At 38.3% G+C, this 24803-nt stretch overlaps 1 protein-coding gene across 2 annotated transcripts in view; it reads right to left on the minus strand.

Annotated features, from left to right (window-relative positions):
- Positions 1-24803, minus strand: part of MTUS2 (microtubule associated scaffold protein 2) — a 214884-nt gene that overhangs the window by 185249 nt on the left and 4832 nt on the right. For both annotated transcript variants that reach the window (XM_063304452.1, XM_063304451.1), the window contains 2 exons: positions 22526-22763; positions 9817-10020 (listed from right to left, as the gene is read on the minus strand). In XM_063304452.1, coding sequence (XP_063160522.1) covers positions 9817-10020; positions 22526-22763 — 442 coding nt within the window. The remainder of the gene's footprint in view (positions 1-9816; positions 10021-22525; positions 22764-24803) is intronic.

The following is a 24803-nucleotide window of genomic DNA, read 5'->3' on the forward strand; positions in this document are numbered from 1 at the left end:
GCTGGCTCTGTGGGCAGAACTGACAATACGGCAGTTTTTTGGGCTCAGGCAGGTTTTTCCTGAAGCCCAGGAGCATTTTACTGGGAAAGGAAAATGCTCAGAATCACCCCATTTGTTCTCCTGTTGGCTGCTTGCAGCCAGAAGATTGTAAACAGCATTCGTGCTCGACTGGTAAGAACTGCCAGGAGGCTGGGACATCACCATTTTCCAAGCCATGCTGTAGCCTTAAAGGGACAATAAGACCAGCCACCCCATTTCTAAATCACCCAGTTTATATATTTTTTAAAGTATATTTACCCTAGGAGAGGCTTTGTACAGCAAAGAGAAGCTGGTTCTCTTGGTGCTTATTGTTATTTGGGGGATTAATTTTTTTAAAATAATTCGTTTTAAGTTTTGGACTTTGTTTTCCATCCAGATATTAAGAAGGACTGTGAGTATATAATTGTCTCCCTGTTATTATTTTTGTACTAAATTTGAAGATATTAGCGTCTTCCTACACGTTGAATCGGCTGTTTTGAACGTTCAGTTTCCTGCTTCTACTTTCCCTTGGGAATTGTCTGCTTATCACTTTCACTTATATAAACATATTCTGTAACTCCTTCATATCCTCGACTTTCACTGGTTAAGCTTCTAGGGGTTGCCATAGTCTACTGCTTAAGCCATGGAGGATCTTAAGCAAATTTTCTCTGATTTTCACCAAGATTTCAAACAGATTCTTTCTGATTCTTATCAAGTTTTTATACAAGGCATTCAGGACATTGTGGGAAAATATGAGCTTTCAAATGTGTCACTTGGATGGGGATGTCATGGATGGAAATGAAGAATTTAACAGTGATAGAAATGTCTCTTTGGTTTCTGTTGAAATGCTGGATAAAGATTGGAGAGATTGAGTTGCAAGCCATAAGTGAAATTGATCTGATGGAATGCCATGGAAAAGGATATTATGTATGGGAGGTCTTCTAAAGAGAAGTTGGAGTTTTTGAGGGGGGCAGTTGGGCTGTTTCATTCTTTTAAGAAAAAATCTCTGTGCACATTGTGGGGATATGTAAATCCTTTGGCCTATTTTGAAGTGGGATAAGGGTTGAAGAATATCTATCTGGATTGTTTCTAGGGTTTGGCTGATTTCATTTATCTTTAATGATTTGGATTAAGATTACTAAGGTATTAAAATAATTAATTGGTTTTGGGTTCAGTATGATTATTAAAATTGTTGTATTAATTACAATGGTAGACAATTTCTAGTTTGATCTTTATTGTAGGAGACAGGAAGTATAGAATAGTAGCAGGAAGGAAATAATTAAATAAATGTTATCCTGGAAGGGGTAGTTGATTAGGAGGTGTGTATGTGTGTGTGTGTATCTTCTCTCTCTTTTAATATAAGGGGATGGAGCAACTGTATTTAGTGATTTTTATAATGTGCCAGTGGAGTGATTTATAGAAATAATGTGATTTTGCTTTAATATGGAGTAAGGGATTGATTAGGGAAAATTGTATAAAACTTTGCTGTTAGGAGTCGGAAGTCACCTCTTTTTGTAACATAAAAAAAATTATCTTGTGTTTTCACACTTTTTAGTTTTTTCTTTTTTCTTTCTTTGTAGTTTTTTGTTTTTTTCTATAACTTTTATCTTTGTCTGAAACTTAATAAAATTCTTATTAAAACAAACAAACTTGCTCTTACGCACTAGGGAGCTGATTGATAATAAGATGGGAAAATTTGCATACTGCTGCACTCTTATTTCTCTGTTTGTTTGAACTGAAAGTTAAAAAGCTATCTTTTAAAAAAGTCACATGGAAAGAATCACACGGAGCAAATTAAAAAGCTTCAATATGATTCACACTAGGCAGTCAAGGTTAATAATCTCATTCTTGCATTTAAACAAAATGGGCTCATGTTTTGATTGTGATTTGCAAACCAGCCTAACCACCACCACATTTCCCTCTAATGATATTGACACCACAGGTATACCTTAAGGCGATCTATATGGAAGGCAATTTTGGCTTTTTTTTTCCCCCTGGCATCCAAGGGACCAGAATAAATGATTGGTAGCAAGCAATGGTAGTACTACTGTGGGTGCTTCCTGTGTCAGTTCCCAATGTTTTCTGATAATTGCTTCCCCAGGAGGAAACGTATATGAAAGTTCTCCACCCCCACCCCAGTAGCTTGTTATGTATTTGACAGTAGGCCTCAAAATGCTATTTTCCTATCATTGTGAGATTAAGACCCAAATTAAATGGAAAAAATCAAATGTTTCTTTGCTTTGTGTGCTATGAAGAGCAAAAGCCTATCAAACAGCTAGCTTTTACGACAACGTACACCCTGGGGTAAATCTCCAGAGACTATAAATCAGCAAGCCTGAAAACGTAAGTAATTGTTTAAGCAGCTATCACTGAGTTTTCAATTCACAGTTTATTGTCTTGTGGCAGCCTGTTCCTGTTTCCATGCCAGTTACCTCAAGAGCACCTAGAGAGCTCACCCAGCTGACCCAAATTTTATCTCATTCAGACCAGAATGCACAACTGTCACGGATGAGATCCCAGCTTCACTCCATAATTGAGGAAACATTGTGTTCTTTTTTGATTACAGCACCATTTGTGTGGTTTTCTGAACATAAAACCAGTATGCGGTCAAAAATCAGTGCTGCTTTTAAATTTCTCTTTTCCATCCTCTTTTTTAGTTAATAATTTATCCCTCTCCTTCTGATCTAATCTGTACTTTCTTCTTTTTTGACATTCAACAAATGCTATCCCACTGAAATGTTCTTCAAACCACCATTTCCTTTTTGTTCCACTTTTGTGCTTCTTTATATGCTGTCAGAATATGAGATGTTACAGCATGAAGCATGATTACAGAACTCCAACATTAATATATGTGTATTTCTGGTACAGCTTTTTCTTTTTTTTGGTCATCTCTGGGACATCAAATAGCCATGTAATTTCTTTAGAAAGATACTGTATTGCTAGAGGTCACTCAGATGAACTAGGGGGGAAAAATAAGAGTTTTCCCCCTCAAAGTAGGAAAAGTTCAGTTCAGTTTCTGAATCTCAGAGAAATGATAATTCATATCCTTAGCAGAAAAGTGCAACAAGATTAAAACAGGTTGGAGTTTTGTCTCTTCTCTTCCTTTTCTCTGTTGCTTTTGCCTACTGAGTAGTGGTTCACTGGAGAGCAAGGCTAAAGTCCCATGAGGCAGGTATTCCTTGCAGAAGTTACTGAGGTTTACAGTTAGTATGCACAAACTGGAGTTAAGTACTATACCATGGGGAAGAGAAGGACACGTTATGTTTGCCTCTAATTTTTTTTCCAGCTTCATGTCCTTTTTGAGGCAAGTACTTTTAACTCAGGCCAAATTTTGGGTCTTCAAAAGCAGTACAATCAGTGCTCTGGAGAACACTGAAAGCTCTGTGTTATTTCTTCAAGATGAAAGAAAACACTGAAGACTCATACTGTTCATTGTCAGAGATAATGGTAGATAGTGTGCCTTAGATTCTAGTCCACAACTCTTTCCATCCAAAAACGGGTGATTCTCACCAGCTGGAACCAATACACTCCATATTCAGTGATAATGATTCTCCTCTAGAGGTATTCCCTAATAATAATAATAATAAGCCAGACAGCACATATTGTTTTCATCAGAAGAGATCCAATATCTGCTAATGCCTGGTGAGTGATTAATATATCACAACTGCTGCTACAATTCTTCATTGTTATACAAAGGAAACTTATCCAAAAGCAAGAAATATGTTATTCTCAAATGAGAGAGCAGCTGCTCATAATTCATTTGCCAGGCCTCCTTCTCAGCTTTCATGAGTTTCATGTAAAGTTAAAGAACCTACTCACCTCTTGTGAACATTTTGTTTGGCATTAATGTTAGGGCTAGGGTTAGATCTGGAAGGCAAAAATCCAAACAATCACAAGATTCCATCAAAGAGATGCAGAAAACTCCCATAGCTCAAATCTGATGGCCCTAATTATTTGTAGGAATTGATTTTGGATTGGTAAACTTAATTAGACAAACTATTTAAAAGTTACACAACCCCAGTCATCCTATTTGTTACTCTCAGGGCCCTCACAGATGAAATATGGGGATGAAGTGACTGAATTTCAGAGGAGATGGGAGTCGGTTGCTTTCTATTTCTACCACCTTTAAATCCAAAACAAGGGGTCAAAAATATGGTTTCACCTCTTCTGGTAATGTCACTGGCCCCTCCTGATGGCCTTCTGTGACTGTCTAGAAGGTCAGGAGGTTATGTTGCCCCCTCTAACCCTCTGGAAGTTGCCCGCTCCTAATACAATGGAACTAGCCAGAAATAAACATTTGCACAAAACATGACCAGCTGCATTATGCAATCCTCATTATGCAATTAGCAAATGAATGTCATATAGATGGGTGATGACAGAAATTGGAATAATAAATGAATAAATAAACAAATAAATATACAAGTACGACTTCTGCCTGCACTATTGCAGATCTACAATTGTGTTATATCACTATATTCAGAACCAACTGCTTCAACTCATGATAAGGAAACATGCTTCTTCATATACCAAGCTTAAATGGGCAGACAAATGTATGGTATCAGGTACCTGCTCCAAAAATTAAAAAAAAATGATGTCTAAGATTTTGTTACATAATTAAGTGTGCTAATTCCACAGCAATCTTACCTATGTTTTGCTTCTCATTTTTCCTAATTATGAAAATCATGCTTGCATGAAAAAGCAATATGATTGCCAGTTGTTTCCTTCCATGACAATTCAGTTAAACACTGACTGTGGGCTGAAAGACTACAGGGCCACATAATTGGATATGCAGTACTGGCCATGCCTGCCTCAATGCTTTGGGGAAGATCCCAGGATTAGCTGGATTTTATATATTTGGTGGTTCTTCTATAACCAATGATCTGTTACTTTATCTGTATTTGTCGGATGGAGAGGAGATGAAAGAAGGAGGCTTCACAGGTACAGATACCAGTGAGTTTAGCTCCTGTTAAAAATCTGGACTATGATATAGTTTTGTCTGGTCTGAAACACTCTTATGCAGCAGAATTGTTAAGCATTTTATTCAGAATTTGACTATGGTATTTAAAAAGATGACATGCAGTATATGCTTTTATTTTAGGTGGACTAAGCAGAAGTGGAGGCTGGCAGCATTAATATTCCAAAACACATTTGACCCCCTTTAGGTTTCTAGGAGAACCCTAAAGATGCTGATTTGAGTGAGTAGAGAAGCTGGCTCAAACTGGTCCTCTGCACTTCAGACAAGCTGTGCTGAAACCACCAGCTGCCAGGCCAAAATGGTTTCTCCTTGCCCTTCACAAACTTGTACTGGAGCAGAGCAACCACACCAGTTGTTCTCTTCCCCAACCAAATGGAGCAGAACAACTATCCTAGCAATGACCAGAAACGTCATGGAGGGAGAGCCCAACCCTATCAGCCTGCTGAGAAGGTACAGCAGAGCAGATGCACTGATTTCCTCACTTGCATCCTTGCTGGTGTTTCCGGCCAACCAGCTGGCCACACTCAATTTTTGAGGGAAGCGGCTACATTGGTAGCCATCTAGTTTAGCCCCACCCAGGCCTTTTCAAGTGCATGACTATGTCTGCAGCTGGCCAGATTAGCCCACCGCGAATTATCCTAGCCCTCAGAATAAAAAGGGAAAACTAAGCAAGAAGAGGATGTGGGCAGGTAGAGAAGAGAACCCAGAATGGGGAAAGAGTGCAAAATGATGAGGCAACATCCAGACAACTTTATCAGAACAGTTACTATTGCTACAAGGTGGTAAGGCTCAAACATTGAGCCACTGGGACAAAGGCTGTGGTATACAGCAAGAACCCAGCTTAAAACCCTGTTTGGAGCTCAGCATGGGGCTCAGATTGATGCTTCATGGTAATGTGGGATTTTCTTCTTTGGCAGAAAAAATATTTATCTGCTGTTGAAGTCTTTATCAACAGTCCCAATTTTTGCACTCATTTTGAGGGGAAGTCATTTACTGTTGCTATATGTTGTGATTTCTACTCTATAATGGCTTTTCTAATACAGTAGACTCTCAGTTAGCTGGAATTTAAGCAACCGGCACTCTCAAGCAAGGGGCAGAAAAATTGAACTGGAAAAAAACCAGCACTCTCAAGCAACCAGCAAAAAATCTGTATCTCTCTGCTGCCATCTAGTGTTAGGGTTTAACAGTAACTCTCAAGCAACCAGAAACTACATTTATCCCACATCTACCAATCTCCATGGATGCCGGTTAACTGAGAGTCTACCGTATCCATAAGAAACAGCTTATCCAAGAGCTGTGCTCTTGAATCTCTGCCTGTTATTCTTTGACTTTGAATAATGGTGTGGGTGAAACCTGACCATGCTGGCAGTGGGTGAAATCTTTAGTGTCAGAGAAGTAATAGCTGATGGTTGAGAAAAGGAAGTAGGGGAGCTTCCCGCTTTCTGTCTTCAGTAGCTGCTCAGTGGGGTATGTTCATGTTTAATCTATACGTCCTCAGGTCAAGGTATAGCATTTTCTTGTTTTAAGTTAAAAAATGTTGCCCTGCCTTAAATATAAAAAGTTCCTGGCTGAGATTTTTTTTTCCTTGTCTTGTATTTTTTAAGCAACAAGAAAGCCTTGCTACAGCTTCAGTTACTGTAGAAAGACCCAGGATATTATGCCATTCATGACATAGTTTCAAGATTTATTTTTCTCTGAAGAAGGAAAAAGAAAAACTGCATCTGATATTTAAAGGAAGCAAAAACATCTCTCCACTTCCCAAAGTCACCATTTTCAGAGGTGATTAATGGTCCTGTAAAAGAAGCAGCAGGATACTTAGCCCAACAAGAGCTTTTTATTGCATTGGAGAACTGCACATACAGCAAGAAAATACACTGATTTAATATTGCTTCTTATATTCTCCTCTTAGACTGGGGCAAATGTATTTATCTGACCATATCCAGTTGTGAAGACTCTGGAATTTAATAATAATTTATATATTTGAAAGTGGCAAGATTCTTAGATTCCGTACCTATGTGAATATTTTGGTTATTTGGTAAGATTTTTGCCAGGATTATACTGTAAATTCAACAAGAATTTTCAATGCTAACCGTTTCACTGATTAAGTGGTACAAATTACATCAATAGTTGATTTTTATGTGAAGCAGGAAGAATAGCAGTCAAACTGAACAATAACCTCAGTGAAAACTCAATTTACTAAAGTGCAATAAATATACTTCGTCTAGCATCTGAAGTTATTTTTATTCCCTATCATCCTTAGTAAACAGAAACTGATTTTTAAAAGTGTTTATCGCAGCAGTATTATCATATTTATCATAGATGTGAATATAAAGCTGCATGCTAATCACAACATATAACAATAGCAAATTCTAGCCTTACTTTCAAACAGCCAAACCTTTTGTTTACGTTTTTCTGACATGATGTTTGGACAATTAGCATAGCTGGATGGTTAGATAAAAGTATCCATGAAACACCAAACTTTATTTTAGGCTCTGCCAAATATTGGCAAGTGAGCGGTAAAGTTCCTGAAATTATTAGAGCAATAGAGAGACAGAGACAGAGAGACAGACCAAAGGGCAAGTCCTCTGAGGATACTATCAACTGCCTGGTGTTCAGGGGCATCTGCAAGGGAGTCAACAAAATCAAGATGGTGGCCAAGACCTTGGTGAATGGAGCATTTGGAACATTTCAGATAAATGGATGAGCTGCTGAGAGGAGAAAAAGGTTAAAGTAATGTGAGGTAAACAAGGGGTTTTACCTCTCAATTACCACACACATATTTTGTGAACAGTGCATGCCAATGATGGTAGCAACTGAAAAACGGAGTGGGTAGGAGCCAGAGTCAAAAGTAAGGCCAGTCAAAAGTGGGTAAGGCCATCTCTCTTCCCCCAAACTTTCTGCAAGCAAGGAATGCACAGATAGCTCTTACAGGAAGTGTAAACCGATTACTTCCAAAAGACTAGAACATATAACATTAATCAAAGGACCCCATGTAGTGCATCTTTTTTTTTTCGAGGGGGGAGCACACTTTTGCTAGCTTTTGGGACTATTTAATATTTTGATTCATTGAAACATTCTAAGTATGTAATTCACCAACTCCTCTATCTTCTGCAAAGGGTTTGAATCTCATTCTACCACTCTCTTGTGCCACAGGAATTAAATATAAGACAAACAAATCATTGAAAGATAAACTGGTTTCTTGGGCTAGTTCAAAAATAGTTTTGTAATAAGGGCTATCTCATGCACAGGTTATTCAGGCTCTTTCAAAGTATACCTGAATTGAACATTTTCATTCTGAAAGACAGACAGAGTTGGCAGCTGCAGAATAGGTTTCTGATTCTGAGGACCCTATACCATTTCCTGCCTGTGAGACAGATTGGGAGCACCTTCTGGATTAGGAGCTCTACTGCTACATTAAAAAAAAAAAGTCAATCTGGGACCTTTTCCACTTTCCTTTCTGACTTTTTTCCCTAAGACAATTAATTAATAGTGGCTTGAACAGGTTAGAAAACAAAAAAGCAACTGAGGAAATTTGCATTTATCAGCCACTCTTCTAATTAAGAACAGCCAATACAGTCTAAATTAAAAACAACAATTATTACTTCAGAGTGGGCTAACTATACGTAGTCTTTGAGATATTACAGAACTCCAGCAAGCACATCCACAGGTTTCCCACCCTGACAAATTTAAATCTCATTTAATTTGTGTAAGCTCTGCTACTCCTTGAACTTTCTCTACACATTCTGCTGTGTATGTCAGAGAAGTGTGATTGCACAAAAACGGCATTTGCATGTATTTGTACTTTGGCTATTTGTATTTTAGTAAGATGCTAAGCTCAAAGGATCTGGATGATTCCACCAATTATTAAATCTATTATACAAGCGGAAGAAAGCCCTTGGGATTGGTTGTGGCCTACTTTTTATTTTATTTATTGCAATTCATTTAAAATTAACATAAACACTGAAAGATTTAGGACTCTACAGCACTCAAAAGCCTCTGGCTTTTATACAAGCTGGCATCATGAATCTGAACCACTTGAAGAGTGATAACAGTTGCTTTGAAATTGAGATGGTTCACACAGAAGCTGGTCTTCAAATAGAGAAGTTGACATTCAACCCCACCCCACCCCAATCTTTGCTTGTGCTTTGAGTTCATGGAACCTATAGATTCCATCATGAGAATACTCAGTGTCATGTGGTTATTCTGTACTTAATCAAATAAAAATTCGCTACAGAAAAGTAGGATTTAAGGTGACAGTTCAGCTAAGGGTTCTTTGCCATTATATATGGAGAGAGAACAGACCCTTTTTTTTAAACCACAGTATGCTGAAGCATTCCGTGAGTCATGCTGGCCACATGACCTGGAAGTGTCCTATGGACAACGCCGGCTCCAAGGCTTTGAAACGGAGATGAGCACCGCCCCCTAGAGTCGGACACGACTGGACTTTACGTCAAGGGAAACCTTTACCTTTACCTATGCTGAAGCAAGACATCTACTTGTGCTTATATCTGTTCTGAAAGTGATTCATTCATCTGTGTGTGTGTGCGTGCATGTATATGTACTGTGTACGTGCACACATACAAGAAAAGGTTATGAGATGTATTCTGAAGCAACTTATAGAGAAAAACCCTATGCAAGCAATTTATTACTAGAAAATATTTACCCAACATTATGTCATGAAATCCAACAGCAAGCAGTGATAATTTTATCCTTACAGAAATATGCTGTTAACAGCATGAGAAGGGATTAAATGTTCCTCTATGTTTCCCTCCGTTTCTCTGCAACAGATATGTCTGGAGTGAAAATCAAGTTTTCTGACTTACGGTTGGCTGTCTTGCTTTGATCACTCTGGACTCTGTCGTTTGATTTGCTTGAGATTGAGGAGACACTGGAGCTCCTGACAAAACCAAAAGTGGCGAGTTTAGCAGCTGGCAACCGTGAATAACCAGGAGGGCGGAGTCCGGACTGGCATGGTTTTGGAAGATTAGATTTTGTAGCATTTGGACTTGGGCCTTTTTTAATATCAACTGGAAAAAAAATTAAAAATATTACATGCATTTTTTTAAAAGTGCAGATATATTGTGGGATCTTGTCAGAACAAACAAGAACAGCATTGAAAAGAAATCTTTCCCTTGGAACTTCTTGGCCTTCTTGGCCTTTCCAAATTGTTATTCCTTTCTAGGGCTGAGCGATGCTTCCATTTTGATTCTGAAATGCTTCGAACCTGGCCCCTATCTGCAACTCTTTAATGCACCTACAACTTTTTTCAGGATATGTACTGTAGCTGCTTTAAAGAATTACAGACAGGTCTATGTCCATGCCCCCAAGCATGCCAAAGTATTTGGAATCAAATCTAAAATGATGTGCTAAAATGGATCAAAGGGCAGCAGCAAGTAGGGAAGCTATAAGCTATCAACATACAGTCTTATTTGGTTCATCATGATTTTTTTCCTATGCCATTTCATATTTTATTTTAAAATAAGTTATTTTTAATTTATATGATTCCAGAAATGGAAATATTGCAAATGTACTTGACAAGTAGATAAGCAAATCTATATAGAATTTGAGCTTTATTGTATCTATATAATTTTTTTAAAACTTTTATCCCACCTTTATTATTTTTTATAAATAACTCAAGGCGGCAAACATACCTAATATTCCTTCTACCTCCTATTTTCCCCACAATAGCAACCCTGTGAAGTGAGTTGGGCTGAGAGGGAGTGACTGGCCCAAGTTCACCCAGCCGGCTTTCATGCCAAAGGTGGGACTAGAACTCACAGACTCCTGGTTTCTAGCCCAGCACCTTATTACTTTTCATGCTTATGAGTTAAGGTGGGACTAGAACTTACAGTCTCCTAGTTTCTAGCCTGGTGCCCTAACCACCACACCAATCTGGCTCTCTTATTTTGACTATGAGGCTGCGCTGTATAACTCTGTGCAAACATTAAAACACACTGTGCAAGTGGCCAAAAAAAGGGGGGGAGGGGGAGAGAATTTCCATGTTAGCGATAATTAGGAAACTGAAAATAAGAGGGCCTATGTCATAATGTCTTTATACAAATCTGTTCTGGGATTTATTGAGAAGAAAGTAGATAAGAGGTTTTTTTTACAAGGAGGAAGAGTCATCAAACATTTGAACTCCTGTGAAATTCAGGACAGACAGAAAATTTGACAGGCAACACAAACTGGGAATTCTCTTCCACAAAATATGGCAACAGTCATCACAGTTGAAACAGGTTTGAACAAGTCTGTTGGGCTCATTTTTTCCCATCTTATTTCATCTTATTATCTAGTTCATTTCATCTTATTTCCACATCAGCTTGTGTTTGTGTGTTTGTTTTAAGAAAGATATGGTTAATAGGTTGTTTTAATTGTCATATATGTTGAGACTAACACACTGATTTGTGTATGCCCTTTTTCTATATACTTAATTGGAATGTAATCTCCTGGAGTGCAATGATTTTTCTATTTATTATTCTCTATTATACATTTTATTATACATATTTTTGTCCATACCCTTTCCCCAATATACATATTATGTATATATTTGTTGATTAGAAAACTGCATTACATATTTCAGAAAAGTACAAAAACTGATGTATAACTCTTTCATGATGTATAAGGTTATCAATGGCTATGGGCCATGACAGTTATATGCCTCCTGCAAGGGTCAGAAGCTCCAAGCTTCCCAGGACCAACTGGTAGGAATTCAAGCAGAAGAGTACTACTGAAGCAATTTCTGATTGTGGGTTATCATGGGCATCTCATCATACGGTGGACTGGAACAGCCTTTGGTTTGACCAAGCCAGGTCTTTTATCATCTTAGTAATGAAACACAGTACCAAATTACAATAATTTTGACTGTTTTTGTTCAACAAGAAGAAAATGGATATGGATGGCTACTGATATGGGTAAAATGGATATGTATTCCCAGTATCTGTTAGCCCTTCAAGGTAGACCAGATTAAGAAACCAATGCCATGTAGGTCTGTACTACCTTTATTGTAAAGCTACAGTATAGTGACAGAATCTTGTAAGTCTAAATGTGCTTCCCCATTTCCTCACTTTATCTTCATGTGAACTAGGGAGGGGCTTGTCTGAGATGTTTATTCACATTACTTCCTTGGCCTGGGCTCAGGCCCCTTTTATCTGCCTGCTGCCTTGATAGTGGCTCTTCCTCCTGTTCTTCAATGTCATTGCCAATGCCCTCTACAGAATCTGTCATCAGAGAGGGGGAATAATCCCCTTTATAATGTCTCCTGCAAGGACACAGATTCTCATCTTCTTCTTTCTCATTTGATTTTCTTTTTTTCCCCTCCAGGTTTATTACTTTGTTATTTTGCTATTTCTTCCAATCTGGGTTAATGAATTTACCAGTCTAGTTGACTATTGTCCCAGTTTCTCAAGTACCAGTTTTAATGCATTTTAGTGTTCTTTGCTAATAAACTACCAAAAACTGCTAATTTACACAGATTTTTTAAATTAATGCAAAGATATAGTATCAATGTGGACAGGGGAATTGCAAAAGTTGTACAGTTGGTGCTAGTATATAGTTGATGAAGGATTAGCCATAAAAAGCAGAATACATTGAGTTATTTTTAACAAAAAGGAAAAGGATTTTAACGGTCTTTTTAAATCTCTGAGCTAAATCACCTAAGAGAGGAAAAGAAAAGAAAAAGAAAAAAGAATGCTGACTCAGTGGCAGTTGTGAAAAAAGGTAAATTCCATGCTAGGAAAGGGATTGAAATTAAAACTGTTAATTCTGTAATGTCCTTATGCATAACTATATCTGGAATACAGGTTTGGTTGTGAAGTTCTTGATGCTCTCTGAGCTTGGTTGTTTGCTTGCAGATGTTTCATTATCCGATTAGGTAACATCATCAGTGCTAGTGAGTGTGGGGTTTGCTCCCTGTCTATATGCAGTAGCTTGCCCTGCCAGTGTTCTTGGGGGTGTGGTTTTCTCCTTGGTAGTTCTTGGTAGAGAACTACCTTGGTAGAACTACCAAGAACTATCTTGGTAGAACTACCAAGGAGAAAACCACACCTCCACCAACACTGGCAGGGCAAGTTACTGCATATAGACAGGGAGTAAACCCCACACTCCCTTGCACTGATGTTACCTAGTTGGGTAATGAAACATCTGCAAGAAAACAACCAAGCTCAGAGAGCACCAAGGACTCCACAGTTCAACCCTGAGCTACATACATTCTCTTCTATTGGAACTTTGGTTGCCCTATTTGAAAAGGGATACACAGTAATACAGCTAGAAAAAAAATGCAGAAGAGGGCAGTCAAAACTATCAACAAATCTCAAACATCTTCCGCATGAAAAAATGCTAGCATATTTGTGACTCTTTAGCTTGTACAGAAGATGACTGAGGCAGGAGGGGGCATGATGATGTATAAAAGGGCATGGAGAAAATGGACAGAGAGAAACATTTTCTCTCCCTAAAAACAAAGACCAGGGATCATCCAAAAATGTGGTGATGAATAACTTGGATAGTTTTAAAGGGGAATTAAATTCATGGGGAACAGGTCTATCAAGGGCAAGTAGGCTAGAAGACTCCATTTTACCTTCAGGTTGTAGGGAAACAACCATAGGAGAGGAGTATCTTGTGAATATCACAAAGGAATCTGGTTGGCCATTGGGTGAAACAAGATGCTAGACTAAGATGAGTCTATATCTGATCCTGCAAGGCCATATATACTTGGGAAAACAAAAAGAAGGGAACCCACTTAACCAAAAACACAAAGTGAAATAACCACAAGGTCAAGTAAATATAAATATGATAGGCCACAAAATATACAGTACAATGCTATTTACTAATATTTTGTATGGAATTATAAAAGCATACATAAAATACAACAAAAACAATAAAAAGGCCCAAAACAGCCAACATGTATAGAATAAAGAGACACAAATATTTCAACTGGATTGCTCACTAACAGATGTAATGTGTTTTGGCTTATTAGCCTTCATCAGTAGTCAAAAGCATAACTAACAGACTGAATGTAGTTCTGGACAAGTTAATATCAAGATAATCCAAATTCAGGTAAGTGCATTGGCTAAGTCCAATATGCAGTCTGCATAGATCAATATGGAACAACATTTTTCAGTGACAATTCAGTAAAATTTAATACAATCTTCTAACAAAGAGTTACAGCAAAGGCACTTACTATTTAATATCTTTATTCATTTGAATTCCCCAATCATTTTTCAGCAGTGCTGAGTGTTCATATATTATATTTATCATGTGCACACAAATAATTGATCTATACACTGATAAAATGTGCATATAATATTCAACATTTTATATACAGTATATAATGTTCAACATTTTTTATAATTGATGTACACTGTACATTAGGGATCAACAATGCAATATCTATGAGCACAGTGTGAATGATGCTTGTGTTGGTGCTAACCAAGACCCCTGACTTCTTTGGTTTTAATTGTTTGAAATATTTAGATAAGACTTAGTGTATGACTCATCCTTGCTAAGGGAACCCTTAATGTGATTCATTATGGTCCTGCCAGTGTCTATATGCAAACATTTTGGTTCATTTAGAAGATATTTTCAGACCCTCTGGAACCATGTCCACATTTGACAACACCAAGTAGCTTTCTTCAGTATTCATAGGAGTAAATTAACTATTAAAAAGAAACACTTTTGTCATGAGTATTCACTGGGCCCCATCTTGCTGTTCAGAAACCCATGTTTAGGCTTCCTCTCTGAATATGTGACAATTTGGTGTCTGAAGTGGAATAGAAAATTGTATTTAAAATACGTTTAACTCTTTTTTGCTTTAATGGGTGTTTTAATTAAATACAAGATTTAAATCATAAGCATTACTTTTTCAGATCTGCCAAAATTACTTCAAAATGATCATTATCATCATACTCTAGCTCTTGGTTGCTTGAAGGCCCTCACAGTTTTAAACATTATTGTCTGTATTCTTCAAAAATCAGTCTCTTTGAACACTTTGCTATTTCCTGCCTGAAAATAAGAAAATGTTTCCCAGTAAATATTCTCTGACATGAGACAAATGTAATCCTGGAGCTCTAAGGACACCTGCAAATAATCATAGAGGAGAGATTCATCTTGGCAACACAAATACAAGTAGGCAGAATGGCATCTCTACATGGTAGACTCCAGATGCATTTCTCACTACACATTCACATTATTCAAAACCAAAAAAAGAATCAGAACAAATTGTAAATGCTGTGGAAAAAGCTGCAACTACATTGTACAACTTCAATTTTCTGAAGGGACCCTGTGTGGCCCCATGAATCCAGAAATTAGGCATACCATATCTGGATTGCAAAACTCCAGATTAATTAGGGTTTTCTGTTTCTCTTTTCTGCCATCTAGTGGTAATATGGTGTTGGAATCCAGATATGGTACACCTACCAGACACACACTGGGGAAATCAAGATGCTTGAGTGATACAGAAGCTTTGCTCTGTGGCAAGTTTGGATAAATGTGAAAGATTAAAAAAAAGAAGGAAAAGTTTTCCTAATACCAATTTGAACAGTCTCTTGGCAAATTTACTTAAATGTTGATTAGTAACAAAGATACAATTATGAAATTCAAAGAAATTCTTCCGAATCATTTTTGAAGTGTGCACAGCCACCTTCTTACCCGTTTTTAGTCCTTTCTACCATACTATCAAAAGATCAGGTAAACCATGAAGGCTACCACAGTCTGAAGCTAATCAACATATTAATGTTCACATTGAATGGTTCTCTGAGGTCAAAGTATAGAGGTACTTCAGTTTCAACCGCTTTGTGGATAAACACCATGAGTTTTGTTTAGGAGCCATCATATTCCATACTGTGCAAGAATGAGGTGCTCCCTGTATGAAAATAAAAATCTTTATCACCAGATTTGAATCTGTAGCAAGGCACATTCATTTTTTCAAGAAATGTTTAGTGGTTCTAGCACGTACTGTAAATATTTAGATCACTCTTACTGAAGCTGCCTTCCTTCTGGGGCCTTGGATTGGAAATCCCCAAGCAGAAATTGAGGAAGACTGATCTAGATTCTGGCTCAACATTACGGTTAACTAACGTCAAGTTAAGAAAGAAGATCCTCAGCAATTTTTACTCATCTTGCTGCTAAATCCCTGCAGCAGCTTCATTCTTCAGTCCTCTTAACTTACAATAGTCATGGGAATACTGGCAGCTCCAGTAGGCTAAAGGGCAACCAAGCATCCCCCCGACCCAACCCTTAAGAGAGAATTCAGTTCTGCTGAGATTTATTGATTTTTTTAAAGCTCCTCTGAGATGTTTCCAGTTGAGCTAAAAATCAGAGCTCATAAAAAGCTGTTTATCTTTTGTCTTTTATACCTGATATAACTCTGTACTTTGGATATGTTCTAATATGAATTCCAGAAGCATTCTCTATGTACAAGAAGTGGTGCAGAAAGGGGAATAGTTCCTATCTTTGGAGCTACTTGGCAAAGTTTTGGATGTAGCTCCAAAGCCCCTACAAGTTCCCATAATTCGTTGTGCCTTAGGGTGGAGATAATATGGAGAATATATGATTATATAGAGAATAGTTACATTAGCTGTGCTTCATTAACTTAATATTCATTACATTTATATCACATAAAACCGAAAAAGTGTTTGTTCTGGCTGTTCCCAATTGTTTCTTCTGGCTCTGACCATTTTTCACAGTGCAACCCCTACTATACCAGTACAAGTTAAGAAATTGACCCAAAAGTTTTATGTACCCCTAGTTTAGATGGAAGAGTGGCATTTGCAAGCCTTGTGCATATTGCAGATTCAGTCTATAGTGTGCTGTCCTGGTTACAATTATTTTCTATTTCTAATATTACTAGCAAGGCTTTGAATCAGAACTCCATTGCAGTCATCCATCTGCTTCTCCATATATTCTAGTCCCCTAATATTGTACCCAATATAGTCCCCCAAAACATATGAAGGGTCTTGATGGCTGTTTATATGCCACTGGTATCCTTTTGCTTATGGTAGAGAAAGGCAACTGGAGTCACTGCTGGCCCTAATGTCATTGTTTGGGGTGGTCGTTGTCAGTTCTTCTGCTACTGCCACCTCCGTACAGATACATGGCAGCTTCACTGATGCTAAGTGTTCTACCTGAGGAACTTTCTGAAGGCCCTGCTGAACCAACTGATAACCCCAAATGCCAGGGCCTGATTGCAACTTCTGCCCAAGTTTTATGAAACAGCCTGAGAGAAAGTATAGTCCTAACTGCCCATGGAAATGGGGCTTGAACTGAGACTTTCATTGGATTTCTGGAAAAGGCCAAAGAGGGAGAATAATTTTTGTGTTCTTCCTGCCTTACACGTTTAGAGATATGCTATGGCCATATTATATCCCAAAAGTCTCTGAAGAAGCAACAGATTTATTTGTTTGTTTGTTTGTCAGATTTATAGGCTACCCAACTCCATCATGACTCTGGCAGCATACAGAGTAAAAGATGTATAACCTTTAAAAAAGAATGTGATGAAAAACAGCAAAATCTAATAGATCAATCATTCCACCCACTGCAGCCCCAGTCCTAGGGGAATTTCCAGGTCCCAAGAGCTTCTTTAAATAAGGATGGAGGTCAAATGAATCTCTGGGGGAAGATCTTTCCAAAGGATAGTGCTATGACACAGAAGGCCTGCTTGCTGGGTCCTATCAGATGACACTGTTTCGTTGTTGGACCCAGAACATGCTGAGTCTACTCGATCAGATAGGGTGGGCAGTCCCACAGATAACCGCTTCTTATATCATGAAGGCATTGTAAGTGATAACCAGTACAGCTCATGAAGCAGAGATGTTACATGAGCACACTGTGGCATGTCCATAACTGCCCAGGTTGTTGTGTTCAGCACCAGCTTGCTGAGAAAATTCCCCCTCCCAGCCCAACCAGGTCTTTGTTATACACACTTGGTTGGCTGCCTCATCCACAGTCAAATCATGGATGAGGATGGGATGGTCTTATTACATACAGACCTGGCATTCAATAACCTTAGCCAGAGCCCAGGGCTACCTGGCATCTTATCAGATGGCCTTTGGAATGATCATGAGGGCTGGAGAGTCTGACAATAAGCAGCCCCACCACCTCTGTGAGTGGCCCACTCTCAGCTTACCACCATACCTTTCTCTGCGTATCACAACCTTGATGGAACGGCCTTCTCTCACTTCTTCCTCCAACTCTCTCCCAGCCTTAACAAACCCCTCCCTGGCCATGGTGCACCCAGGCACTCACCCGCATCCCCACAACAACCCCTGTAACCTCCCCAGCTGCTCTTGTGCACAGACAATCAGCAGTTTGGGGACAAACCATTGCCATGGGTTACAGACCACCCACCCCCATCTAACTGTACCAAGCCAGGCATCTCTATCCTACACTGCAGATTGGGTTTTTGTTTCCAAACTGAAGAATTTTGCACTTGTCTCTATCAAATTTCACCTGTTGTTGTCTGCCAATTTCTCTAATGTATGAAGACTGGTCTAAAGTTTATTGCTGTCTTCTAGCTCTTTCACCCAATTTGATATCCCCTGCCAATGTGATAGGCATTTCTTTCATCATTTCATCCATGTTATTAATACACATATGGAAGAGTACAAGGCCCAGGACACAATTCAGTACTTCTCTACTTCGATGGTTCTTTGAGTACAATTTTTGAGCCAGCTACGTATTCACTTAACTGTCATGCTATTCAGCCCACACTTACCTAGCATGCTGATGTTTTGGCTGCCTCTCAAGGTCAGGGTAATAACATATGGCACATCCCTACCAAGCAGGCCTGCTCTGGAGCAGCTGACTCTACTTAAGCCAGTGATACCCATCAATTCTCTATTACTCTCTTCTTGCTGCCAAGCAAACTGGCCTTTCTTTCAAATTCCTGAGAGATAATGAATGTAGAAGCCCTGCTTTAGGTTTGCATCTCATCATCTGTCTTCTCTGTAGGACAATTATCTTGCTTCCATTGCTCTAATAGCACATAAAAACACTATGGCAGATAAAAAGAGAGAAGCAGCTGAGTCACATCATGTCAAACTAAGTGAAAATGTCTTGGCAGAGATTTAAAAAGTCACTTTTTAACATAATAGTTGGTTTTTTTAGGACTCATCTGATTGTCATAGACAGGGTGAGTCAGAAGAACCTATGAGCCTGATGTATTAGAGCACTAGTGTCAATGTGATAGAGGATGTATGACACTATAAATGTCAGACAAAGACTGAAGAAGCCTAGGTTCAAGGCTATAGTCACCTATAAGGTTCACTTGGGTGTCCTTGGACCAGTTGTGAAGACTGATGTTCCTTTGTTCCTGCTTACTGCCAGGCTAAGGTGCCCTGTGGCACGAACCAAAGCTAGGGATAAACTAGGGAAGGGCAATGATCTTGTGTCTTCACAGTTGAAGAAAGCAATCATTTCTTTTGTCCAGAAAATTAAGTGTAATTTCACATCCAGTCAACAAATTCCATTTGAAGACCAACTTCCCTGCACAGCTCACAGTCTAAAAATATTTAGCCTAATTCTGAAACGTTCTTCTTTCTACTATGTCCCCTGTTTTGTTTTGTTTTGTTTGTAACATCTTCCCTGATGAAGAGTTCTATGGAACTTCAAAACATGCCCATCTTTTGGGGTTATTTTTAGCTGGTCTTAATAAGGATATTATACAGCTGCAGGTTTAGGATAATTTTTCTCACCTCATAGGACTCTTATAAAATAGGGGTGCTGGAAATGGAAAAAAACAAAAGTGAGATAGAAATTCAGTATATAATACAGTTGGTTGTTGGAACAGAATGTTCATTTCTAGCAGAATAATCCTATAGATGTTAACTTAAAAGCTATGCTGTACCTATACCTAGAGAAGTTTGCATTGAATTGCAATCTGAAACTGTTTTATTTTATTTATTAAATTTGTACACCATCCGATTCCCAGCGACTCTGGGAGGCTCACAGAGTAAAAGCATAGAAAAATAACAATACAACAGTAAGGCAGGAGAAAAACCAGGCAACAACAAGAAAACATAGCCACACTACTTTGATAGTCTCTTGCCTATATCTTTAGTAGCAAGCATGTATATCAGATGTGGGCATTCAATAGCCAGAAGAAGCCACACTTCAAAAATATTAAATAATTGGTAGCAAGCACGCTGCTATAGAGTTAAGAAGGCTTCAAAAAAGAAATTCAGAAGTTATAGGTGTCCTGCAGGTTGCAGGTTGCCCCACTCTGCTACATATAAAATTCAGTGAAACAAAATGTCATGTATTAATGGTTGTGTATAATTTTTACACACTTAGAGTAAAAGGGGTGTACAAGATTGCTTTATTTAATAACTCTGTTCATCTGTTTTTCCATATAATCTAATCAGATATCTTGATTACAATAGTGCAATAAAATTGGGTAAGTCCCGATATTTGATAGTGGGATATTGAAAATATTTTCTCTTACGTTCTTTACAGTTTTGTTTTAATAAAAATACCCATTGAAAAGAGGAAACCACATGCAGATTATCCAAACTCAGTATTTTTCCTGGATGGTCTATCTAGGCAGATGGCTGGGTTCACAGCACACTTAACCCTAACCCCATGCTAAGCAAGCACAATTGCTGTGTTCACATAACATGCTATGCCCAAATGAATAAACTATTCTATGGCTTAATGTGATGACCTAGCTCACACAACATGCTAACTCTTGGGAGTTAAGGAAACAGCTGGGTTTCCCACAAAATGCTGAACCATAAGCTAATCAACCTCACTTTAGCCTAGTCTAGCATGTTTACATTGTCTACTCTCCTGAAAAAGGTAAGTTAATCAAGCCCTATTTTTCATTAGTCAAAATCAGCAGGGATCTAATTGCCAACTGGTTGCTTATATGCCTGGAGTCAGAAAATACTGCCATTACATGGCAGCTGCAGTTCTATATCTACTGCCTTGGGAATAAGATCCATTAAACTCAAAAGGTTTATTTCCGAGTTGACATAGTAAACTAAACACTGCATACCAAAGTTATCTGCAAAACGGTGCAATATAATATTCTTTTTTTATATGGAAGTAACACTTTTCTTTTAAAACACTGGAAAAATGAAGGCAGAAGTCATCATGTTGTGTTAACTGAAAAGCAACAATATTGAGGCTGATGTTCCTCCCTTAGGATGTTGGCAAATAGGAACAATGGGTATAGGTTTATAATTATACTGTGTACAATAATCTTTTTATTGTGTACAATAACAATTTAATAATTATTCTCTAGTAGAGGGTATTTCTCCTCTTATGAAAAGTGATTTTATGACTGGATATGGGGTTAAGGGTGCTATTGGAGAATTGTAACATGTATTTAATCTTTAAACATATTTATTTTAGTATCACAAACATTTTAAATTTTCCAGGGAATTATGAATTATGGAGTCTTATGATGTCATCATATCCCCAACATAATCCCTAATTTGATGGAATCGTAGTAGTTTTACCCCAGGGAAAATAAAGCTGAGGCACCAGTAGATTACAGCTCTTATTTTTCTAAACATGTGCAAAAAGAAGATAATGTTCTTAGGAGTGGGGGGGAAATGGTATAAAATGGATGAGCAGAGCTCTACATTTGCATCAAAATTCATATGATTTGTGGTAGGGATCAAAGTGATGCCAGCAGTTGATGAGTGAAAGCAATCTCCATTTAACTTGCATTCAGTTAATATTCAGACAGACAAGTCCTACTAGATCACATCCTGATTACGAGCATTGTTCATTTTTGGATGTGCTTTAAAATCCACTTTAACACAAAACTATGTGAATTCTCCAGAAATAATTTAACTGTTCAGTAAAAAAAGAACCTTATAGCCATGTTCACAAAACATGCTCAACAAGATCACATGGTTAGCATGTGGTATGAATTAGTCTGTTTGGATAATTTATGATATTGTGCATAATTTATACACTGATGGTTTTAAATGGTCAATTTTATTGTAAACTGCCCAGAGCCCCCCTTTTTTGGGGGAAGATGGGCGGTGATAAAAATTTGAATAATAAATAAATAAATATCCAGAAAATGGATTAATTTGGTAAAATGGTTAAGAGTATCGTGTAAACACAACTATTGTATTCAGTGGGGCTGTCAGGTCAGCTGATAAAGCAAATGTCCCCAACCCAACAACTTCCAGAACACAAGATGATACTGGTTGGAGATTATGGGAAATGATGGGAGTTGTAGTCCAACACATCTAGAGGACATCAGGCAGGGGAAGATTGTAGTATAAGACTCAGCACTAACCAGTATAGTTAGGCTGATAAAGAAGGCAAAGTTCTGATCATGTGGTAGTCCCTACTTAAACCAAACCAAAACAAACAACCAACAAACTCAAGAGACCTACATTGGTGATTAGCTATTGTAATTAAAACGTAGACTGGGTTTGCTTAAGACAGACTTAATCAGATCAGTTACTGATCTATGCCCCTTTGGTACAATATTCCCAATTTCCTTTATATTTTGATTAAGATCAGCCTATCGTTATGATTTATGATTCAACAGCACAGCCAAATAGGTTAACTGATTACCTGAAGTATCAGGATGGAATATCGTTGAACTGGGTATTGGTGCTTGAGGATGGATGCAGCTGGCTGAAGATCTTTGACTGGAAATCAAAATCCTGCTTTTTGCAGATGGCAACCTGGAAACAGCACCAAGTCCTAACTGGGGTTTGAGAATCATTGTTGAGCGATAAAAGCTTGGAGGCACCTCATAGTGAGCATATGGTGGAGGACAAAAATCGTCTTTGGCAGGCCGTTCTCCAACCTACAGAAATATAAAGGTAATAAAGGTAAATTTTAAAAAATACAGTAGGAACCAAAATATGCATGCTCACTCAGCTGTTTAGAAGGACTGCAGTTAATATTTCTCAACATGATTGCTGCTGTGGTATCTGAGCAGAAATGAAAAAAATGACAGAACCAAATATGTTTTAAATCAAATAAACAATATACTACATTCATAACAGAACATCAAAATACTTAAAAATATTTGCTTAGGAAGAAAACAGAACTTTGGCTCACATGGACCTTGGGTTTATGTCAGAGAGATTCTATGGTCAATCCAGGAACCATAGATTCTATGGCAATAAATCTCTGCAGATTCATTGCTACCGAGGTGAAAATGAAGAGAGGAACTCATTTATTTACTTTTTCCTTCACCATCCTACTGTTTCCTCCAGTGTGGGGAAATTAACTATGCCAGTTGCTCTATGGGTTGAGTGGAGAACAAGGGAGATTTGAATCCAAAATCTTCCCTAATTTATCCTTGAAGTGTCTTTAATAATAGATTTTATGGAAAGTAAGAACTTCCATTTGTAAATCAATATTTAGGAATAAACCTAAAGGATATATTGAGGCTTATATCTGAATAAAGATGCATAGGTTTGTGCTATGCCATTGAGAAAATATGTATTAGACTGCACTGTTATGCCTGGCATTAACTAACTTTGTTCATGAATAAGGCCTCTCTATTCTAGAGATAGGTATAAAAGCATTTCATGTAGAACATCTGGACAATAAAGTAGTAGATATTTACTCATAAGAAAATAATTAAATTATGATATCTAGTAGAATGTGCTAAAAGCTACAGAATAGCACTCATCAAGTCATACATCAGGTACCTAAAGATCAACTCCAACAGGTCAAATAAACATACAAACATTTTACTGACTATCATTATCAACAACTCTACAGTTCCTGCTCTTGCAGTTGGTGGCTTGATCTAGGTATCATCACATTAACTGCAGTCAAAAGAAGCTGGACAGTTGAATCTTGGATCTTTCCCCATTCTGTCAATGGCCCATCCAGGAATCTGCTGCCTGAAACTCTCTTTATCCTTGAAAATCTACCTGGTATTCCACGGACCCTTGCTAATTCCTGCTGCACCTCCCAATCATACCACCCATCTATTCCTCTTCAACTTCCTGTCATGGTCTGGAATATGAGGTAGCCTGCACCCTAGACTCTTGGAAACACTGGGAAAAACTCCAATAACTCATTGACTGGAACTGATATAGACCTGAAGAACAGTTTTGAGAAAATGCAGACCAGGTGTATGTGCCTAGATTAGTCCAGCAGTTGTCCCCTAAAGCCTAAATCCTCAGTGCAATGGGAGGGGGCTTAGGAGGGAGAAGAGTGTTAGGGAGGCTTATGATCCAGAAGCTGAAGGCTTGGCCAGTCTGAGCCTTGGCCTGCACCCCAGGAATTAGCTAAAGAGAGGCTCAGCCACAGCACCCTGAGGAGACACAGGTATAGGGTGAGTCAGCTGATCCAGCTCTTGAGCCTAGCAGCACATTGCAAATTAACAAGAGTGTCAACACCTGATCATTTGAGCATTCACACAATCACAGTCAGGAGGCTGGGATTCCTTCAACTGTTGTAATGAAGCATAATGAACGGTACAGAAGGCAAGCCGCAAATAAAGAGTTCCCTCTCAAACCTAACTTTAAAAACTACATTCCCTTAGTTAGTCCCCTTTCCCATGAAACCATGTCACCTGCCCTCCCATCCAGGTGGTGTTCCTGGTATATCTCAACCCCATGTCCTTGATGTCAGCCATAGCCATAATAAACCACTTCACACTCCAACTTCACACTCCCTCCCATCTGGCGACACGGAGTCTATTCCTTGGACAAGGAAATGATGGCAGATGCTCCGATAAGGGTTTTTTTAAAACCTTTGATCGGGGGGATCTGACAAAGAGCAAGGAAGTCAAGCCTTGAAAGAAAGAAGTGTGACACAGCCAGTTAGTCAAGCATATATGGCTATATAAAAGAGATGGCTTTTAGAATGGGCTCTCTGTGGC

The sequence above is a fragment of the Candoia aspera genome, chromosome 5, assembly GCF_035149785.1.
Source record: "Candoia aspera isolate rCanAsp1 chromosome 5, rCanAsp1.hap2, whole genome shotgun sequence".
NCBI classification, from domain to species: Eukaryota; Metazoa; Chordata; class Lepidosauria; order Squamata; family Boidae; genus Candoia; species Candoia aspera.